The sequence below is a fragment of the Curcuma longa genome, chromosome 13 (genome assembly GCF_044706935.1).
Source record: "Curcuma longa cultivar G26 ecotype Majalengka, Jawa Barat chromosome 13, ITB_CL_G26_1.1, whole genome shotgun sequence".
Classification (NCBI taxonomy): domain Eukaryota; kingdom Viridiplantae; phylum Streptophyta; class Magnoliopsida; order Zingiberales; family Zingiberaceae; genus Curcuma; species Curcuma longa.
This window is the reverse complement of record NC_133873.1, coordinates 1799480-1820203: the sequence shown is the minus strand read 5'-3', so window position 1 is coordinate 1820203 and position 20724 is coordinate 1799480. Positions and strand designations below refer to the sequence as shown.

The 20724-nt window shown below is 37.2% G+C and overlaps 1 protein-coding gene across 1 annotated transcript; it reads left to right on the top strand.

Annotated features, from left to right (window-relative positions):
* The first annotated feature begins 3209 nt into the window (after positions 1 to 3209).
* Positions 3210 to 3923, top strand: LOC141844468 (uncharacterized). Its single transcript, XM_074732513.1, has one exon. The coding sequence runs from the start codon at positions 3210 to 3212 to the stop codon at positions 3921 to 3923; it is 714 nt and encodes a 237-aa protein (XP_074588614.1).
* The last annotated feature ends 16801 nt before the right edge of the window (positions 3924 to 20724 follow it).

Below are 20724 nucleotides of genomic sequence, written 5' to 3'. Positions count from 1 at the left end.
TCTTATTCCTATTTTATCTCTCCTGTTAATAGTTGACCTCATTTCCAAGTACCTAATTCACAATTCTAAAAAAAAAATAGTTTGGATGCATGTAGTGATGTTGAGCCTCATGTTTACCTTGTCTATTCCTTTTTTACATGCAATTGTTCCATCACAAAACACACATTCTTGTGAGATTTTAACAAAGTAAAAATTGTTGGATATTAGGATTTTAACGAACTAATATAGTTTTGTGAAAAAAATCAAAATACCATCAATTAATAAAAGTCATAATTGACTTCAAAATCAAAATCTACATTTCGAGTAGATAGATTTAGACTATTAATTTGCTTAAAATCGATTAAAGGTGAATGAGAAATTAATTGTTTAAAGTCAGCCTAGAATAACATTAATTATTAATTAATATTATATAAGAAAATACATAGGGAATAGTCCCACATCGGAGAATTTCGATGGACTTCCTTTCCTTATTGATGATGATGTGTTAATGGAGTTAACACAAAAAAACCTATGTGCTCTCTTTCACGGGCGAGTAGGTGCTCGCACTTGTGAGCCCGCCACGCACCACTAGCGCACGCGTACACGCGCGTAATGGGCACTTTGTCGACGCACTTTGCTGACTGGGCGACTAGATGACAACCGTTGATCAAAAATGTGTAATGGATCATATGGGATACGATCTAGAGCGTTGGATCGCGAAGAGTCACGATCTGACCGCTTGGGATGAGACTTGATTTGAAGCATCAGATCAAATGGATCATTGGATCCAGATCTGACGGCTGATGACCAGAGGGGAGATCTGAGGGTCACAACCCTTCAGATCTGATGGATGAGATGATAACACTCATTTTTATAGTTTATTTTGGCTCTAAAACTTGATATTTTGACCCTCTCGTTGTGTAACTATTGAATATTAACACATATTGCGAGTAGGAGCTTATTTTGGACCATATTGCTAATTCCTACAAATTTTGGGTTGAATCTAACATTTTTGATATATTTTTGTAGGATACTTAAGGAGCCATGAAGTTGAACCAAGTTGGAGGTCATTTGGAAGTGTCTAGAGGTCATTTGGAGTGTTTCAGAGGCTCCCAGGGCCGTGTTTCACCTCTCCAGGCCGTGTCTCACAAGGCATGGCCGTGCCCCACCTTGCCCAGGCCGTGTCTCATGAGGCACGGCCGTGCCTCATCTTCCCGTGGGTCAAGACACGCCCATGTCTCGACTGGACTGCACTGCAGACCAAAACTAAAATGGCTATAACTTTCAACTCAGATGGAATCATGGGACGTGCCATATACCAAAATGACGAGAACTTCAAGATCTACAACTTTGCTTCAGGGTGCTTTCATGGATTCCATCTCTAAGACATGCTAAAAGGCCCCGCAATGCCACTTCTACAGAATACTTCCTAAACACGGCCGTGTCTATCTTACCGAAGGTCACCCTCTCTAGGCCGTGTCTAATAGGCACTCCCGTGCCTATTTTACAGAAAAGAAACTTCTCCAGGCCGTGCCTAAGAGGCACGGCCGTGCCTCCTCTAAACATGGCCGTGCCTCACTTTTCCAGGGTCCAAACACGGCCGTGCCTCAGCTGGACTGCTCTGCAGACTAAAACTAAAATGGTCATAACTTTTTGCTCCGATCGAACCATGGGCTGTACCACCTACCAAAATGAAGATAACTTCAAGATCTACAACTTTCATTCAGGGGGTTCAGACAGATTCGGCCTCTATGCCATGATTAAAAGGGACGGAAGTGACGCACTTGCAGAAAACCTCCTATATTGGGGCCGTGCCTCAGAGGCACGCCCATGCCTCTTCCACAGGGGCGTGTTCACTCTAGGGCGTGCCTATGAGGCACGCCCGTGCCTCTCAAACAGGGGTGGCTGTGCCTCAGAGACACGGCCGTGCCTATTTCCAGAAGAGTGTCTTGCCCAGGGGGTGCCTAAGAGACACGGCCGTGCCTATTTCCAGAAGCGTGTCTTGCCCAGGGGGTGCCTAAGAGACACGGCCGTGCCTCTCAAACAGGGGGGTGCCTACCCCAGGCCGTGCCTATGAGGCACGGCCGTGTCGCGGAGCAGGTTTTGGGTATAAAAGCTGATTTTTTATGGAGAAAAGCTATTCTCTCCTCGGGATTCGCCCTAGCCGCCACCTACCTTCATTTCTTCACCACCATCTCCATTCATTGCCCCGGAAAAGAAGGCGAGGAGATTTCCTTTCTTCCATCCGACCACCTTCCATCCATCAAGGAGCAAGAGGACCTTCTTCTCCTTCACGTCATCTCATCCATCCACATCCTCTCCGGATTGCTTCGAAGTTGGAGATTCCTTCCTTCGGCGCATCATTCGTGGAGTCCGCTTCACTTCGCATCCACCTTCGGCGAGAACCTTAGGGAGAATCATTAGCTTTACTTTTCTTCCATTTCTGAACTTAGATTAGACTTTTGGCATACCAAGTGTTTGTTTAAATTCCCCTTACAGTTTTGAATGTTGTTTGTCCTTAGATTTCTCTTGCTTGTTTCTTTGTTCATGCACTTATTTACTTGTTGCACTCTTTACTTCATTAATGCAATTTGTTCTTGATACTTAGTGTTCTTTCCATTGCTTAGAACTAGAACTTAAGACAACAACCCCCCATCCAAATCAAAAAGAGAAAAATCCAAATCCCCAATTGTAATAACCACTAGAATTACCACACACCGTCTACAATCGTTGGGAGATGACTCGAGTTGCCCTATACTACTTTAGTTAGGGGATTCGGTATTAATTAAATTGACGTGCTCATTTAGACGACAATATGAGTTACAACCCTCCAGATCGGGTGGCCCAGATCGATCCTACCCAAAGGACATAGCCACTCACCCAAAGAGTATTCAACCTCTTCATTTGGTATAAATAGATCCCTCCAGATACTGAAAATTTCATCGAATTCATCGATTCTTCCCATTCTATTGAGCATTCATCTCATCTTGTGCATTCAGAGTCCAAAAAGCCCACGAGAAGGTTTGCCAGTCTTGAAATTTGAAGTGCTACTATTCTGAGACGTTCGTCGTTGTATCTTGGGAACGAGTTGCTGCTATCCGTAAGCATCGTAGCGGAGCAATATCGTTTACAGAAATAATATTGAACACTAGCCTCGACGATCCGTATCAATTTGCATCCTCTCGGAGTTACCGAAAACAACAATCGTAAACGATATTTTGCAAACTGATATGGCTACCAATGACATTCCGACGGCCATTCCGACCGCCATTCTGACAACAATTTCACACGGAGAGAAGCCGAAGAAATTCAATGTAGCCGACTTCAAACGATGGCAGCAGAAGATGATGTTCTATTTGACGACGCTAAACCTCGTACAGTTTTTACGTGAAGACCCGCCAGACGCTACGGAAGGTAGCAAGGCTGCTTGCGATGAGTGGTCGCACGGAGATTTCCTGTGCCGCAATTATATTCTCAACGCATTGGACAATACATTGTATAACGTGTATATTTCGATGGAGACGGTAAAATCTTTGTGGGAGTCATTTGAAAAGAAATACAAAATCGAAAATACCAGATTAAAGAAATTCATCGTCGGTCGATTTTTGGATTTCAAGATGGTGGATTCCAAAAGCATGACATCTCAAGTCCAAGACATGCAACTGATACTGCGTGATCTGGACACCGAAGGCATGCTGCTGAACGAGTCATTCCAAGTAGCTGCGGTAATCGAGAAACTCCTTCCGTCATGGAAGGATTTCAAAAATTACCTGAAGCACATGCAAAAGGAGATAGGGCTTAAATACCTGATCCTGAGGCTACGAATAGAGGAGGATAATCAAAAGTTATCCGACTCTAGAGGAACAAAGCGGACTATCGACGAGATGCCCAACCTGGTTGAGCTGAACGCCAAGAAGCTGAAGCAATTCAAGAAGAAGGCTTAAGTCAAGAAGTTCAAGGGCTCGTGCTACAATTGCGGAAAGCCAAGACACATGTCCAAGGACTGGAGATGCCCAAAGAAACCAACCAAGGGGCCGAAGGATGCTGCGAACCACGTCGCAACCTCTTTTGAGGAGTTGAATCTCACTGTGGTCGTGTTTGAATCCAATACAGTGGACGATAACCCGAAGCAGTGGTGGATCGATACTAGAGCAACACGTCATATCTGTTCAAATAGGGTGATGTTCTCCAAGTATACTCCGATAAGTGGAAGAAAGCTCTATATGGGCAATTCCACGACATCTCCGATTGTCAAACTCGAAAAAGTTGTTCTGAAGATGACGTCTGGGAAGGAGCTAACACTCATTGATGTGCTCCATATTTCTGACATCAGGAAGAACCTAGTTTCTGGATCGACACTTGTTAAGGTCGATTTTAGACTAGTGTTCTAGTCCAATAACTTTGTCCTTACGAAGAATGATATTTTCGTAGAAAAAGGGTACTTAGAACAAAGTCTATTCAAAATGGTTGTAATGACTGTACTTCAAAATTTTGATGGTAATAAAATAAAAGCTTTCAGCTATGTTGTTGAGTGTTTCAATTTGTGGCATGATCGACTCGAACATGTGCATAATAATACTCTGAAACATCTTGTCAAACTAAATTTATTATCGAACGTCAATGTTGACGAAACGCATAAATGTGAAGTGTGTGTGAAAGTAAAAATGATGAGACTACCTTTTCATTCAGTGGAAAGGTCAACGACTCCTCTAGAATTAATACATAGTGATCTATGTGACTTGAAATTCATGCAAACTAGAGGAGGTAAAAAATATTTCATTACTTTTATCGATGACTGCACGAGGTTCTATTATGTCTTTCTTTTAAGAAGTAAAGACGAAGCCTTAGAGGCATTTAGAACCTATAAAACAGAAGTTGAGAATCAACTTGACAAACGAATTAAGATAATTCATAGCAATAGAGGTGGAGAATATGGTGCACCGTTTGATGAATTTTGTTCAGAATCTGGCATTATCCATCAAACAACGACACCTTACTCACCTCAATCGAATGATGTTGCCAAATGTAAAAATCGAACGCTAAAGGAAATGATGAATGCCTTGTTGATAAATTCAGGCTTACCCCAGAACTTGTGAGGGGAAGCTATATTATCGGCAAATCACATTCTCAATAAAATCCCTCACAAGAAAAATGATAAAACTCCATACGAACTATAGAAAGGCCGCGAGCCATCGTACAAATATCTGAAAGTGTGGGGGTGCTTGGCAAAAGTCAAAGTACCTAAACCAAAGCAAGTAAAGATAGGACCTAAAACATTCGATGCAGTATTTGTCGGATATGCCTATAACAGTAGTGTATATCGTTTTATAGTTCACAAGTCAGACATTCCTGATATTCATGTGGGAACAACCATAGAATCTCGAAATGCAATATTCTTTGAAAACGTATTCCCAAATAAGAAGGGAAACACTCAAAGTGATAACAATGGAAGTTCGAACAAAAATGATGTTTCTGAACTTAGTTGTTATAAAAGGGTTATTGACGATCAAAGCTAAGAGCCACGTTGTAGCAAACGGGTTAGAGTTAAGAAATCGTTCGGGCCAGATTTCATGACTTTTATGTCAGAGATGGACCCAAGAACATTAAGTGAAGCTCTCTCTAGTCCCGATGCTCCAATGTGGAAAGAAACTGTTAATAGTGAAATCGAGTCCATAATGAATAATCATACTTGGGAATTAGTGGGCCTTCCTTCTGGTAATAAACTATTAGGTTGTAAGTGGATACTAAAACACAAGTATAAAGTTGATGGATCGATTGACAAGTATAAGGCTGGACTTGTAGCCAAGGGGTACAAGCAAGAGGAAGACCTTGATTACTTCGATACCTACTCGCCGATGATAAGGATTACATTCATACGAGTGCTGATAACCATCGCAGCACTGTATGACCTTGAAATACATCAAATGGATGTTAAGACTACGTTCTTAAATGGTGAGTTGGAAAAAAAATTTATATGGAGCAACCCGAGGGGTTCGTGGCTCTAGGAAAAGAGGAAAAGGTGTGTCGACTTGTTAAGTCATTGTACAGACTTAAGCAAGCGTCTAAACAATGAAATGAAAAATTTGACAAAGTAATGCTGTCAAACGAATTCAGAATAAATGAATGTGACAAATGCATTTATGTCAAAAACACACCTGAAGGTCATGTAATCGTTTGTCTATACGTAGATGATATGCTAATAATGGGTAGTAATCATGAGATAATCATGACTACAAAGGAAATGTTGACCAAGAATTTCGATATGAAAGATATGGGTCGAGCAGATATTATATTGGAAATTAAAATTCTCAGGACATCTGATGGGATAGTTCTGACACAATCCCATTATGTAGACTATTGACAAGGTTCGACACGTACAATCCCAGTCACCTATGATCTGGCACTAGTGAAAAACTATGGTGAGCCAGTCTCGATAATAGGCAGTTTGATGTATCTCACACTACATACGTCCGGATATTACCATGGCTTCTGAGTAATCCAAACGAGGCCAGTCGACTGACTATGTCGACTGTGATGCTAATTGGATATCAGATACAAAAGACTCCAAATTCACTAGTGGATTCTGGCACACTGGTCCCAGTTGAGGCACTAGCCAGTCGACTGGCACACTGGTCCCAGTTGACTGGCACTAGTGCCAATCGACTGCACTCGATGGCTTCTGCGCCAGGGCTTCTGTTCGAGGCCAGTCGACTGACGGAACTCGACTGCACGCCTTCTGTTCGCTCCCAGTCGACTGACCAGTCGACTGGTCGAGCTCCCAGTCGACTGAAATCTGTCTCAGTCGACTGGGGTTTCTGAAATCCAAATTTTCAGATTTCAGAAACGTGCCAAGTCCATTCTACTTCGTACCAAAACCACAATAAACCTATAGTTAAGCCTTACCACAGGTATTAAATAATTCTAGACTATTAAACATATGTTTGCATGACAATTAGGCATACTTTAGCAACTTCTAAGCATGGATTTAGAAACCTGGACATTGTATCAACGTGGCACTAAAACTAAGCAATGCTATCAACTGGTTTCATCATAAACAGCATGTTAACATCCAAAATGGTTCCCTAACTTTAAACTTTGCATTTCACTCCTAATTAGCATGCACTTGTAATGTAGCAACTATCAAGTAAAGCATAGAACTACTAGACAGGCTATGACTATCATAATTCATGTTTGTTAACATTCTAAAAGTGCGGAAATAAACAACATATAGAAAACTAGTTTTTAGCATCCTCAATAATGTATTCTTCATAATGCAAGTTCCCAAGGCTCTTGATTCTATGTTCCACCACATCACACACTTCACATCGTCTCTGCCGCCTCCGCTAATCCAATTTTCCTTTGCCCTTATCTGCAGTATAAGGAAAATGAAACTATAAGCATAAAGCTTAGCAAGTACCATCCTACTCACAAAACAATACATATTTCGAAATCATGCTTTTGAAAACACATGTAAGAAAACATATAATCTAGACAGATATCATGGCATACTCATCATAATAAGCACATGAACTAAAATCATAAACTACTAACTGATTTCACATGACACTATAGAAATCTAACTGAACTAAGCATGATCTTAAAAATTGATTTCACTTAAAGCTAATAATGAACTTTTGAAATTTATACATATAGTAAGTGAAAATACTAATCATGCTGCTGTGGGCCCGGCATTGTGCTAACTATGCGCGCATCCCTAAATAGATCCGAGGTAGCTAATCCCGAACCCATTAGGGTACTACTAGGCGATCTAGGGCCTAGGGGCGATCTAGGAGCCCACCCATGGACGAACTAGAGTCCAAGCACATGCCATAAAAAGTAAAATACTTTCTTAATAATTCTTTTCTTTAACCTTGCATCTACTAGGCGATCTAGGGCCTAGGGGCGATCTAGGAGCCCACCCAATGGACGAACTAGGGTCCATAATCACTTAGGCAAGGTAATCTACTTTCATAAACATGTTAAACATGCTAAAATTATACTAGAGATTCTTAACATTTTTCTCAAGCACCTTACGTGCCTAAAACTCTCTTCCTTCTTTAAGGACACACCCTAGGCACTTGACGGTGCGTCTAAACCCCAAACTAGAGGGGGAAGCACGTCTAAGCCCATCTAGTGGTGCCCTTAAAACCTGTAAGAGAAGTTAATCTCAACATACATGCATAAACTTGCGATTAACTAAAACTAGGGATCTTATGCATACGAACGGAGCTACTTATACTGCAGGTGAGGGGTACTTACATCCTGCGCTAAGTTTCCTTACAATTCTTCCGTTAGAGTTTCGGAGAAGAAGATCTTCTCGGCGATCTTCCTACGTCTACGCGTTCTTCTCGCGGAGAGGAGCGTCCTCGTAGAAGAATCTCTCCGGAAGCCTTCTCTTGATCCGGCCACCCCAAGGAAGAAGGGTTTGGTGCGCCGAGAGGAAGAGGCAGAGAGGGGCGACGGCGTCGGGGGTGAGAGGTGAGGAAGGGTTCACGAAATAATAGGTTTTCTCTCTCTTAAGTTTCCTATTTATATTAAGTGATTTTCTAAACTCAACTCGAACTATAAATACAATTCCTCTCCCTTCTTTTAGCACACCTTGCTGGGGCACATGGCTAGCACAATCCACTTAAGGCTTATAACTATTAGAGGTTCCGGGTTTGAACCTTAGCCATGACATATTTTTTTCTACTTTTTTTCTAATCCAAAAATTCCAGAAAAATATTCTAAAATTCTAGAAAAATCATAGAATATTTCTAAAATTATTTTTGAGAATTTTTGGGCGTTACAATATGGATTGTGTTGTTGTTGAGTAATTTGAATAAGTTGTATGTTGTATATTGGTAGTGTTGTATAATACATGTTGTATGATGTTGACTTATATTTGTTTGTCATGTAATTGTTGTTGATGTATGAATTAATCATGTACGTTTGTATATTGTTGTTTACATTTATGTTCAGATAATTCCTGTTTAGCTATGTTTGTAGATTAATTTGTAGATCGTAGAATAGTTGTGGTTTATTCATGTATAGATGTGGATTAATGTGCAAATATGTTAAACTTGTTGTATATTATTGTAAATAGGATTGTATGTTAATGAACTGCATTGTAGGACTCAATTGTGAATAAATAAAGATGTAGATAGTGAGATGAATAAAACACAATAAAAACCCCGCACCATGTGTCTAGAATAACTTTCGATCATTGAGTCCAAGAGAGACGACCCGGACCTCTCTATACTACTTTAGCGATAATTAGGAGTTTGGTAATAAAATAAATAATTAATTTTGATAATGGGTGTAGTGACACATTTAATAAGGGAATAATATATATAAATAAAAATTTCCCAACAAAATACACCGCATCAAGTATTCATTACCTTGATCGGATCGAAGTGTTCTAATATTCTTGTCAAGTTATTTCTATACTTCAATTTCTGAATTCTTTGAATTTTTCAAATGCCTCAGATTTTTATTTTATTAAATACATATACCCCAATCATGAATGATAATCGATAAAGGATAATGAAGTAGTTATAACCTCCTCGTACTTGAGTTGACATTGGACCTCACACATTGATATGTATAAGGTCAAGCAACTCTTCCACTAGTTCGCCCTTTCTGGTAAAAGGTAATTTAATCATCTTGCCTTTAAAGCATGATTTACATTATCAAATAAATATAATTCAAATGATTCTAAACTGCTCACCCTTTATAGTTTGGTCATGCGTTTCTTGCTTATATGGTCAAGATGATAAAACCACGAGTAGGTGGTTAATTGATTATCTTTTCGAGTACACTTGTTGTTTGTTTCAATATTGAATGCTTCATTGAAAATATCTAACACATAGATACTTGATAGCATGCATTTTTATAGTTCATTTTGGCTCTAATATTTGATATTTTTGCTCCTCTCGTTATGTAACTATTGAGTATTAACACATTTTACGAGTAGGAATTCATTTTAAATTATATTGCTTATTCCTACAGATACGGGGTTGAATCTAATGTTTTTAATGTGTTTTTGTAGGATACTTAAAGAGCCATGAAGTTGGATCAAGTTGAAGCACATTTTGATGTGTTTGGAGGTCATTTGAAGTGCTTCAGAGGCCAACACGACCGTGCCCCATAATCTGGACCACTTGAAGTTCAGGCTGTGCCTCATAAGTCCAGGTCGTGCCTCACAAGACACGACTATGCCTCACCTTTCCAAGGTTGTGCATCACCCTTCCAGGGCCTAAAGACGGTCATGTCTTTTATTTGGACAGTTTTGCAGACTGAAAGTAAATGAGTATAACATTTAGCTTAGATGGACCCATGAGTCGTACTACCTATCAAAATAAAGATAACTTCAAGATTTACAACTTTACTTCAGGGTGTGTAGAAGGATTCCTTTTCTAGGCCGTGCTAAAAGGCACGATTGTACCTCTTCTACCGTATGAAGCCATTCTGGGGCCGTGCCTATAAGGCACGACCGTGCCTCTGCTATCGAAGGATTCCTTCTCCAGGCCGTGCCTTAAGACATGGCCATGTTACGGGGCTATTTTTGGGATATAAAAACATCATTTTCTGAAGATGAGAGGGATTCTTTCCTTTGGACCTGACCTAAGGGCTGGCCGCCACCTTCACCTCACCACCATCATCATCTTCATTCATCGCCACCATCGGAAGGAAGTTAAGGGGATTCCCTTCTTCAATCTGGTCATCTTCCATCCACCGAGGAGTCAAGGGGATTCCCTTCTCTACCACATCATCTCACCCGCCGCATCAACCACGGGGATTGCATCGAAGTTGGAGATTCCTTCCTTCATCGTACTTTTTGTGGAGTTTTGTCGCCTCGCATCCACCTCCAGCCAGGGACATAGGGAGATTCACTATTCATCCTGTTTGCCATTTCTGAGCATAAATTAGATTTTGAATGTCAAATGTTTGTTTAATTTCTCCTTTACAGTATTTTGGATGTTAATTGTCATTAGATTTCTTTTGCTTATTTTTTGATGCACTTATTTACTTTGTTGATGCACTTCTTTACTTTGTTGATGCAATTTGTTCTTAATACTTCCAAATTAGCAATTTTATCTACAATACTTAGTATTCTTTTCATTATTTAGATTTAGAACTTAATACAACCCCCCCCCCCCCCCCCCCCCCCCCCCCCCCCCCCCCCCCCCCCCCCCCCCCCCCCCCGCGATCTAATCTAAAAAGAAAATTCAAATTCCCAATTGTCTAATAACCACTAGGATTACCATATATCTACTATAATCGTTGGGAGATGACTCGAGTTACCCTATACTACTTTAGTTAGGGTATTTGGTATTAATTAAGTTGATGTGCTCCTTTTAGAAGACAAATTAGAGCCAACATATTAATTTTTGGCGCTGTTGTCGGGGATTGATAGAGGAGTTAGGTATTTCTAGATTATTTTTACTTTGAATTTTGCTTGTCAGGGGTAAAACTATCTAATCGATGCTAGATTGTGCTGATTTGTTCATTTTGACTCCGATTGACCTAAAATTTGGTAGGTTGATAGAAAATGGCCTAGGGAACAATACTCATGGCTTTTGGCCGTGAAATAAGATCATTTTTGCTGGAATTCCTTCATTTAGACCACCTTTTCATTTTTTACAAAAATTTTCTTTTCATTTCTCAATTTCATTTTCAGTAACTTTTATTGCTGTGGTGGTCATAAAAATTAAAAAAAAATTTAATACTTTAATTCCTTGTTATACTTGAACTTGTTGTGCACTATTTTTACACATAATTGCCTTGTTTGCTTGCTTTCAAGTGAGACTATAGTGCATGACAAGAACATCGAACCATTACTTGAATAATGATCCAGTGATTAACAGAATATTTCCTACCTTATAGACAACCTAGAGGAATTCAGTGATCTGCAACATGGCATGCTACAACAATTTCAACTACGACAACAGAACTACCAGATTACCAAATTTTGCTTATCAATCTTCTTGCATCCAATATCCTGAACCTGAAGTGAATTTCGAGCTTAGATCAGAGAGTTGGCAGTACTAGATGTTTCATGGCTTAGCAGCTCAACCGATGCAAGTTTGTGGAATATGTGCTAGTGCAAAACATCTGACCAACATCTGCCCCTCATTACAACCAGATGAAGGATTTTCTTTCCCAGATCAGGTCGCAGCAGCAAATATGTATCAGAGCAGTCCTCAATATCAGCAACCCCAGAATAATCTTATATCATCTACCTACAATCCTGGATGGAGAGATCATTAAAATTTGAGTCTGGGATATGGAAACAATTTTGCACAGCTGCAACCCAACTTTGAACAATAGCCATTCCAGTCTTATTCAACAAACTTTCAGAGGCCGCTAGGATTTCAGAGTAACCCAATTCAGTATAAGCCTCCATAGGTCCAACATTCTAATCCTATTTTCAGACCCTTTCAGACAAGAGCTAAAGGACATGATTCAGCAACTTCTCTTGCAACAACAAGCAAATAACTAGAGGAATGACACTGTCATTCAAAACTTAGAAAGACAAATGAGGCAGATGACTACTACTCTCAGTCAGCTTCAGTCTCAGGGGTCCATTCAGCTTCCATCTCAGTCAATTCTGAATCCCATAGGTGGTAAAACTATTTCAGACCCCATACTTCAAACACCTTCCACATTTCAGACACCTATCTCAATTTTTGATCAGGATATGGAGCATGAACCACAAAGAGAATCAAATCCACCAGTGTCAGTGCCGATTCCTTAGAGAGCAGGACTTCCTAAGCACTTGCTTCTTGGTATTGTCAACTCAAACTTTTTGATATTCTTCTTTGTTATCTCATGACTAATTTAATCAATATTTGTCTCCATAAATTTGTTTATAATAAAACCAATTGAGAGAGCTTTTTGTTTGATAATGATTTTTTTATCATATTTAAATTTTCACACTTTGAAAATTTTTTGCTAAAAAATTATGTTTCAAGGGTAAGTTAGTTTTACTAGTTTTGGATGGAACCCATTGTGAAGGCAAGATGATTAAAGTCACATGAATTTAAATCAAAATCCATTTGGATTTATTTTGTCTAGTTTAGGGTTGAACCAAATTTTTTTATGGGGATACTGGTTTAGTTGTCTATAGGTGAAGTAGGAAATTTTTTAAAGAAGATAGGGGCCATATAATCTCACTTCTTTCACACTTTGTGTTCTTTTTTATTCACCCCCCTCCTTGATAGCTCTCGTCTTCTCCATGAACAATTGATGCTCTTATTCCTTGTATGTCATTGTCACCCATAACTATGCCATCATGCATGAGTCAGACATTAGTCACCAACACCCTCTCCTTCCCTCTCACTCTCCTCCCCGATTCCCCTCTCCCTTTTGTTCGCATAGTTAACCCTCATTTCTCTCTTTCCTTCTCCCTTTGTGTATCTCATTTTTTCTCTTAGATTTTGCTCATGTAGATGTTGTTCTTTGCCCAACAATCGTCGCTAGCACTATGGGGATAGATCGTTGACAACCATCTTCTCCTTTCTTCCCTCTATGTTTCCTCTTGCTTTTTGTGCTCAAAACCCCATTGCTAATCAACGTACTCTCACTTGTGACATTGAAGTTGCCGACCTATTCCTCTTCCTCTTACATGTCTTTGAATTTATTAGTGAATGTTGTTATTTCCTTTTTCCTCTAATAAAAGGGCAGCCCAGTGCACGAAGCTCCCGCCATGCGGGGTCCGGGGAAAGGATCCATTGTACGCAGCCTTACTTGCCTTTGGCAAGAGGCTGTTTTCAGGATTTGAACCCGTGACCTCTAGGTCACATGGCAGCAACCTTACCGTTACGCCAAGGCTCCCCTTCTTTTTTCCTCTAATCTAAGAAATTAATTAAAATTTTATAAGTAATCATCGTTAACTTTTTTTCTTAAAAGAGCTAGTGTCTTATATGACGATTTAGTGGATTTAACTTGATCATCCTTTGAGCATGACAAACATAATTATGATTCAATTTAATTTCATTTATAACCAAGTAACAATAGTTGAAATAAAAATGTAATGTAAAATAATTATTTGATTAAGTAAATTATTCTTTGTGTAAAGGATTTTGTTCTCAACTAATCTTCTTTTCATTTTCTTTTGCACTCATAATTTTAAATATGTGAAATTAATTTAATAGATATATTTAGGGTTGGTTTTAATTTGATTAGGATTATTAGTCTTGTTCAGTGGGGTGATTATGATGAAATCAAACACCATAGAGGTTCAATTAAGTTATTAGTTGGATTTAAACATTATGGTTATTATAAACAAAATTAAATTTCATTTGAGTTCTCGTTGGATTTGGTTCAATTGTGTTACAAGTTTAGCTAAATCATGATTGATATTAATTAGGGTCTAAATAAGGATAATTATGATGTTATTGAAATTCACACAATCATTTTAGGTGCCAAAAAGATTCTATTTGGTAAATGTGTAATGTATTATTCTTTTTTATCCAATTTGATTTGGATAGAATCAAATAACAAACTATTTGGAAATGAATAGATTTCTATTTTTGTGTGAACTAAATTAGAACAAATGAAAATAACATAATAATAATAATAATAATAATAATATATATTATTTTCTTTTTCCTAATCGGAAAAATCCAAGGAATAGAAAGGAAAAAAAAGTTTCTTATAGTAAAAATTCATATATTTCATGTATTTCATAAGAAGAAAAAGAAGACAAAGGTTCTATTGAATTTTAAGTATTTAGTTTCCCAAATAAGATACTAAGACTTACTTTTACATTTGGAATTGCACAAAAAAAATAATTTTAACAAAAAGAGGTCTATACATTTTTTTTGAGAAAATATAGATGCATGCTGACATATTTGTCAAAGAAAAATGGAGTGTGTTATATGAAATTAATTAACGAATTGGATATTCAAGAATCCAAAATTATTAATTTCATTAATTGGATCAATTTACTATTGAATAAAATTGAACTTTTGGTTTTCATTAGTTATATTTTGGGTGCAGTGAGGGTTTAAAAATTAATTGAATTATAGTTGTTGAGAATCGGATTCCGTTCTCATATTGATATCCCTCATTGACTTATGATTTGCCATCGTCGTGATTGAGTCCTCTAATGGGCGATCTCCTTTGGTGCTGCAAGCATAGTTCGTAGGATAATGATCCTACGCAGGATTGATTTTGAGGTCAGGATCGGATCATAGAATTGTACGATTCTATCAAAAACCTTAAAATTTTATGATTAAATATTATTGTAATTGTACATGATCAATAATTAGAAAAAATAACTAAAAAAGTCAGTTGCATATAAATAGATTAATAATAATTTTGTATATACATGCAACCGTTGATATTCGATACCACAAATAACATTATTACCTATACAAGTTTAAATTAATTAGTAATTTAACGACCATTCTAGTACAGTAACACTCAATAATATTTATATTTTAATATCACAAAATGAAAGATTATAAAATTTCTATTAACACAATAACAATAATCACATTCAAGCTTAAGAATATTCCCTTGGTTCACAAAATCAAATATCATAAACTTTTTAACAATCAATTAGTAGGTCCAATGCTAGCCAACCATTCAATACAAAAATAATCTATATAAATACACATTCAATCAATAGATCAACATCAACTCCTCCATATTCCATAGCCAAAATAATCTAACATGCTAGGAGCCAAAATAACCTAGCTATTCTTAGTACTTGCATCTTAATTCTAAACTTATATACAATCAATTTATATAATTAGAAGACATTCTTAAATCCATAACAATATCTTCAAATCCATATCTTCATTGTGGCCAATAATTTTAATGGGTTTATCCTCCTTTGACATTTGAACAACATCTTCATTGATCACATTTAAACCATCTTCATTCTCATCTTCATCAACCAAGTGAAAGCTTTGCGTTTGATTGACTTGTTTTCTCTTTCCACGAGATTCACTAGGTGTTTCATCAACTACATGAAAAATAAAAAAAATGAATGTAATTATAGATTTAGCACTAATATGTAAAAGTTAAAACCCAATGGAACTTTACATGATGATTGATGATCAATATAAAAAGCTTACCAATCCTCATTGTATGTGATGCAATGACTTCAACCTCATCATTTTCCTCCTCATCTGAAGTGTCATGATTTGGATTTTCATCTAAAATTCTTAACCATTCATTATTTGCCTTTTGGTATACAAGATCCTCTATGTTATCCATTCATCATCAGATGGGAGATCTTCAAAAGGATCTTTTTCAACATTCATCATCATTTATTTTTCTCTTGCCCTCGCTTTCTTTGAATCTCAAGTTATACATCACAAAAACCAAATCATTCATCCTTTTTTAGGCTAAACGGTTCCTCCATTTTGAATACACCTATATTTAACACATAATTTGTTATAAAGTTTTTTAATAGTTTAGGCTGTTTAGCTAGTTGAAAAATTAAATAGCCTAAGGAAAAAAAACATTATCTTTTCAAATGCACTCCAATTACGTTCACATCCTGAAGAGCTACATGTCAAATTTAAAACTCTAATAGCAAAGCTTTGCAACTTCGGGCAATCATCCCCAATAGAATGCCACCAATAAGCTTGAGTAAAAACAAAACATAAAAAATCTAAATCAAAAATATTTTTTATTACCATCAATTGAGTCTAAAATTTTTTAAAAGTAACAAATAACTTGGAGATTTTGTGTTCCTCGATCAAATAGCATTTTCAATGCCTTTTGCCATTCTGAATATGTCCAATTGTCGGTCAATTTTATCTCTATCGGAACAATTCTGGCCATACATTCATAAAGTCCATGCTTGACATTCACATATAGTTGACAAGTTTGACTATAATGATATTTAGGATTCAAATAATAGCCTGCAGCATGTAAAGGTTGAATAAGCATGCCTTCCCATCTCCTTTCAATAACAACAAAAATGGACTCATATCTATAAAATAGTGAGAAATTCAGTAACCACATAACTGAATATCAAAATTAAACACAAAAAATTCAATAATATTTTATCTCTTTTTGGCGCTCCTTAAGTTTGTCTTAATTTCCTTCTTTATATGTTCTATTCCTTTGTAGAGAAAACCCGCTTATCATCAGATTCAACCATTCTCAAAACCTTTATAAGTGGTGATGCAATCTTTAAGCACAATTTAGCATTTGGCTAAAATTTTTGAGTGTCAAAAATGATGTTGCAGATTTCTTATTCTTTTTTCCTCTTATAATGTGAGCTGCCTCTCCATTTATCAGATGCAAAAAAAGCAATTGGCTCACCTTTCAATTCAAGAAGGCATCTCAAAGTCAAATATGACATGGCCAAATGAGTAACGCTAGGTCTAATCAACTCCTTGTCTTTTGTGAACTCTTTCATCCAATTAACAACTGTACCTCAAGAGTAAATATAGGAGACCACTAATTTAGCCTTTGCTATGGTTTCTTTTTGGATTGGATCATGCTTGTCAAAATCCTCTAACATCAAATCCATACAGTGAGCAGTACAAGGAGTCTAAAACAAAATTTTCCTTTTCTCCATTAATAATTTCCCAATTGCTTTATAATTAGCAGCATTATCTGAAACAACCTGTATAACATTTTCCTTTCCTACTTTTTCAACATCATCCAACATTTGAAATATCTTACAATAGTTTTTAAAATCTCAGTTGTTTCTACTGAACATACGAACACAGTTCTAGATGAACTATTGACAAGAAAATTACATATTATTCTATTTCTTTGATTAGTCCAGCCATTCGACATAATAGTGCAACTAGTTTTGATCCATTCTTCCTTGTATTTTTGAATAACATTCAAGGTTTCAAACACTTCTCTCTTTAAAAAGGTGTCTCTTATCTCATAATAAGAAGGCAATTTCAATCCCCTCCCAAATTCTTCTATTTGTGCAATTATTTTAGAAAAGAAAGGATTATTCACTACATTAAATGGAATAGCGCTAGTGTAACACCATCGAGCTATAGTTTGACAAACTTCATCCTTCATGTTTTTTCCACTTCTCATTTAGAGTTGTTTGTTTTCCCTTCAATCCTCCTCTTTTTTTAATAACAAATTCGTCCGTGGAATCAAATTGTTCAACTTCATCTCCATCTATTGATTCTAATGAAGAAGTAAACTTTCTTTTAGTTCTTTTTGAAGAATCTTCACTCTTACAACTTATCAACTCAAGCATTTCTTTCCTAACCTTATCTGAGACTTGAGGACATGGTTTAACATCTTTATGTGTGCAAGCTAAATGGTGCTTTAATCGATAAATCCCTCCAGCACGAATGACATTACAATACATACATTGAATCTTTGTTGTCGTAGCATCAATTTTTCCTTGTCATGTTTCCATGCTTGATCCAAATAGGCACTAGGAGCATTTTTTTTATTTTCTTCACGGGAGGAGTGAACGAAGATATTATTTAAGTTAAAAATTAAGAATTTTGTAATTAAAAAACTATACAAGTACAACAAATACAAAGAAAACATAGTTACATAATACAAACAAGCAAACAACTATATAGTAAAAAAAAATCAAAAGAAGGGAAAAATGTTAGAAACTTTAAACTAGCAATGAAGTATTAAACCAAACAAAATAGGCAGCCTTATAGAGAAGGAATTTTTTTTGCAACAAACATTTTTAGCTTTGCAACGAAAAAAAGATTAAGCATTTACAAGAAATCTAACCTGTAAGTAAGTAGTTGATTATGATGATGACGGTTGATTATGATAGTCATTCGTTCACTTCAGCCAACGTCCAACCTTCGGATTTTGAAGGGTGCAAGGCAGAGAAGATAAATGATTGTTGTCGTCACTCTGGTGAAGCTTGCAGCTGTCGTCCACGAGAGCTAGGATGATGCGGGCTCAGCGGAAGCATAGCGCGTGTGAGTTTGTGGACTTGGGGTCGAGCTAGCCAGTCGTGGGTGAGCTACCTGATGGGCCCTAGCATCCAGCAGAGGCGGTGCGGTCGTGGGTGGCGGAGGGGAAGTAGTACCAACACGTGTGTGGTGGGGCACAAGTACCGTGGTACGTCGACACTATTCAGGGCAAAAAAGGGTCATGTTGTTATGGCCCGATTTAAAGCCAACAAAGCAGGCTGATAGGCCCCAACCCAAAAAAATACATAGGATCGTAGAATCTCAGTATGATTCTACCCATTCCAACGATCCTGCCTCGATTTCACCATAAAAATTGGTTTCAAACGACTCGGGATTGATTTGGTGGTTCTGGATCGTAGGATTGTACGATCCTACGATCCAGATCGCAATTTTGTAGACTGTGGCTGCAAGTAACGAGTAAGTATCCTCTCTTTTGTGGTGATGGGATGATCCCTGTTCCTCTTCCTCATGAGATCTTTTATTCCGAATCATGTCCTAATTCCAAATCCACGATCTCTAGTGTGATCAATCGCCACTAGCTACCTGCGGCTCCTCCTGCTTGATCTATGTTGATCGCGAGACAATCTTGTTACCTCCCCATCGAGGGTCATCTGCTCAAGTTCTTCTTAACCTTCTTTCAGCCTCGAGCGTCATCTTAGTTGAGAGATTGGTACATTTTTTATTTATTTGAGGTCGATCATCCCTTGCATCTTTTTTATTGTGATTGTGATTTTATCTTTTGTCGTCTAAGTCCTAGTAGTTTCTTCTCTATCTGATCAGAGCTGCTCTAGGTTTGATTTGGCAGTGGTTTATTTCCTTTGGCTTTGTAGATTTTAATGTAAAGTTTTATTTCTAGTTTTTTTTTTCATTTGATTGGGGGTTTGGGTGGTTGATAAGTAGCTTGTTTCTTCTTGATTAGGGTTGTCCTAGACTTCTTTTGGGATGCGATCTTTCTGATTGTTTCACTGATCGAAGACATACACAATTAATCTACCATGAATTGAAAAATTACACTGTTAATTAGATCTCTAATATTTTTGGTTCCATTGCTATTCATTGAAGGAATTGAAACCATTTGCCCTTTCTTTGTGATGCTATTCTTCCCCAATCATGTTGCAGTATGAGGTATTAATTTTGTGTCTTATGATTTTAGTCTGGTATATATCTTCTGAACTCTCATCCTACCAAGTTGTGCAGAAAATCGAACTTGGCATGCCTATTTGTTTACTGCAGCAAGAGGTAGATTTTATTTCTTGAATGAATCAAGAAATTATCCAAAATATTAGGGTCTTCTTAGTGAATCCAAAGTCTTACAACCATTGTTATGGTGCTTCTTATGATGGTCTGATTATGTTTGGTTATTTTGGTAAAATTTTCTAGTTAATAATAAGATAGCATCTATTGAATGTTGTAGAGTTTATTCATTTATACCTAATTCTAATATTGCAAAATAAGTAGTTAGGTGAATTGAAAGAATCTTCACCCATCATAGATTAAAAACCATATCTTAGATAATAGTGATGGAGATGTAGTACAAAAGCTAGACTATATGCCTAGTAATGATAAGGGTTACATATAGACGATAGTAACATTTTACGACAAAGTGGGTTGATGACCGAAAAATGATAGACTGAAATTCTTATCATCATCATCATCAACTAGTGCCATAACTTTCTACTTAGTGGTCATCATTAGCATTTCTCAAATATGCATCTGAATTTTTTTTTTAGCTTAATATTAAGTTTACTTCTTATTAAGTTTCAGCCTCTAGGGTCTCTAAAGAAATAAGAAAGAACATCCTGTTGAGATAAGCCAATCATAGTGCTAGTTAACCTCCAACCATTTTAGACCTTATTAGTTCACCATTTTAGAC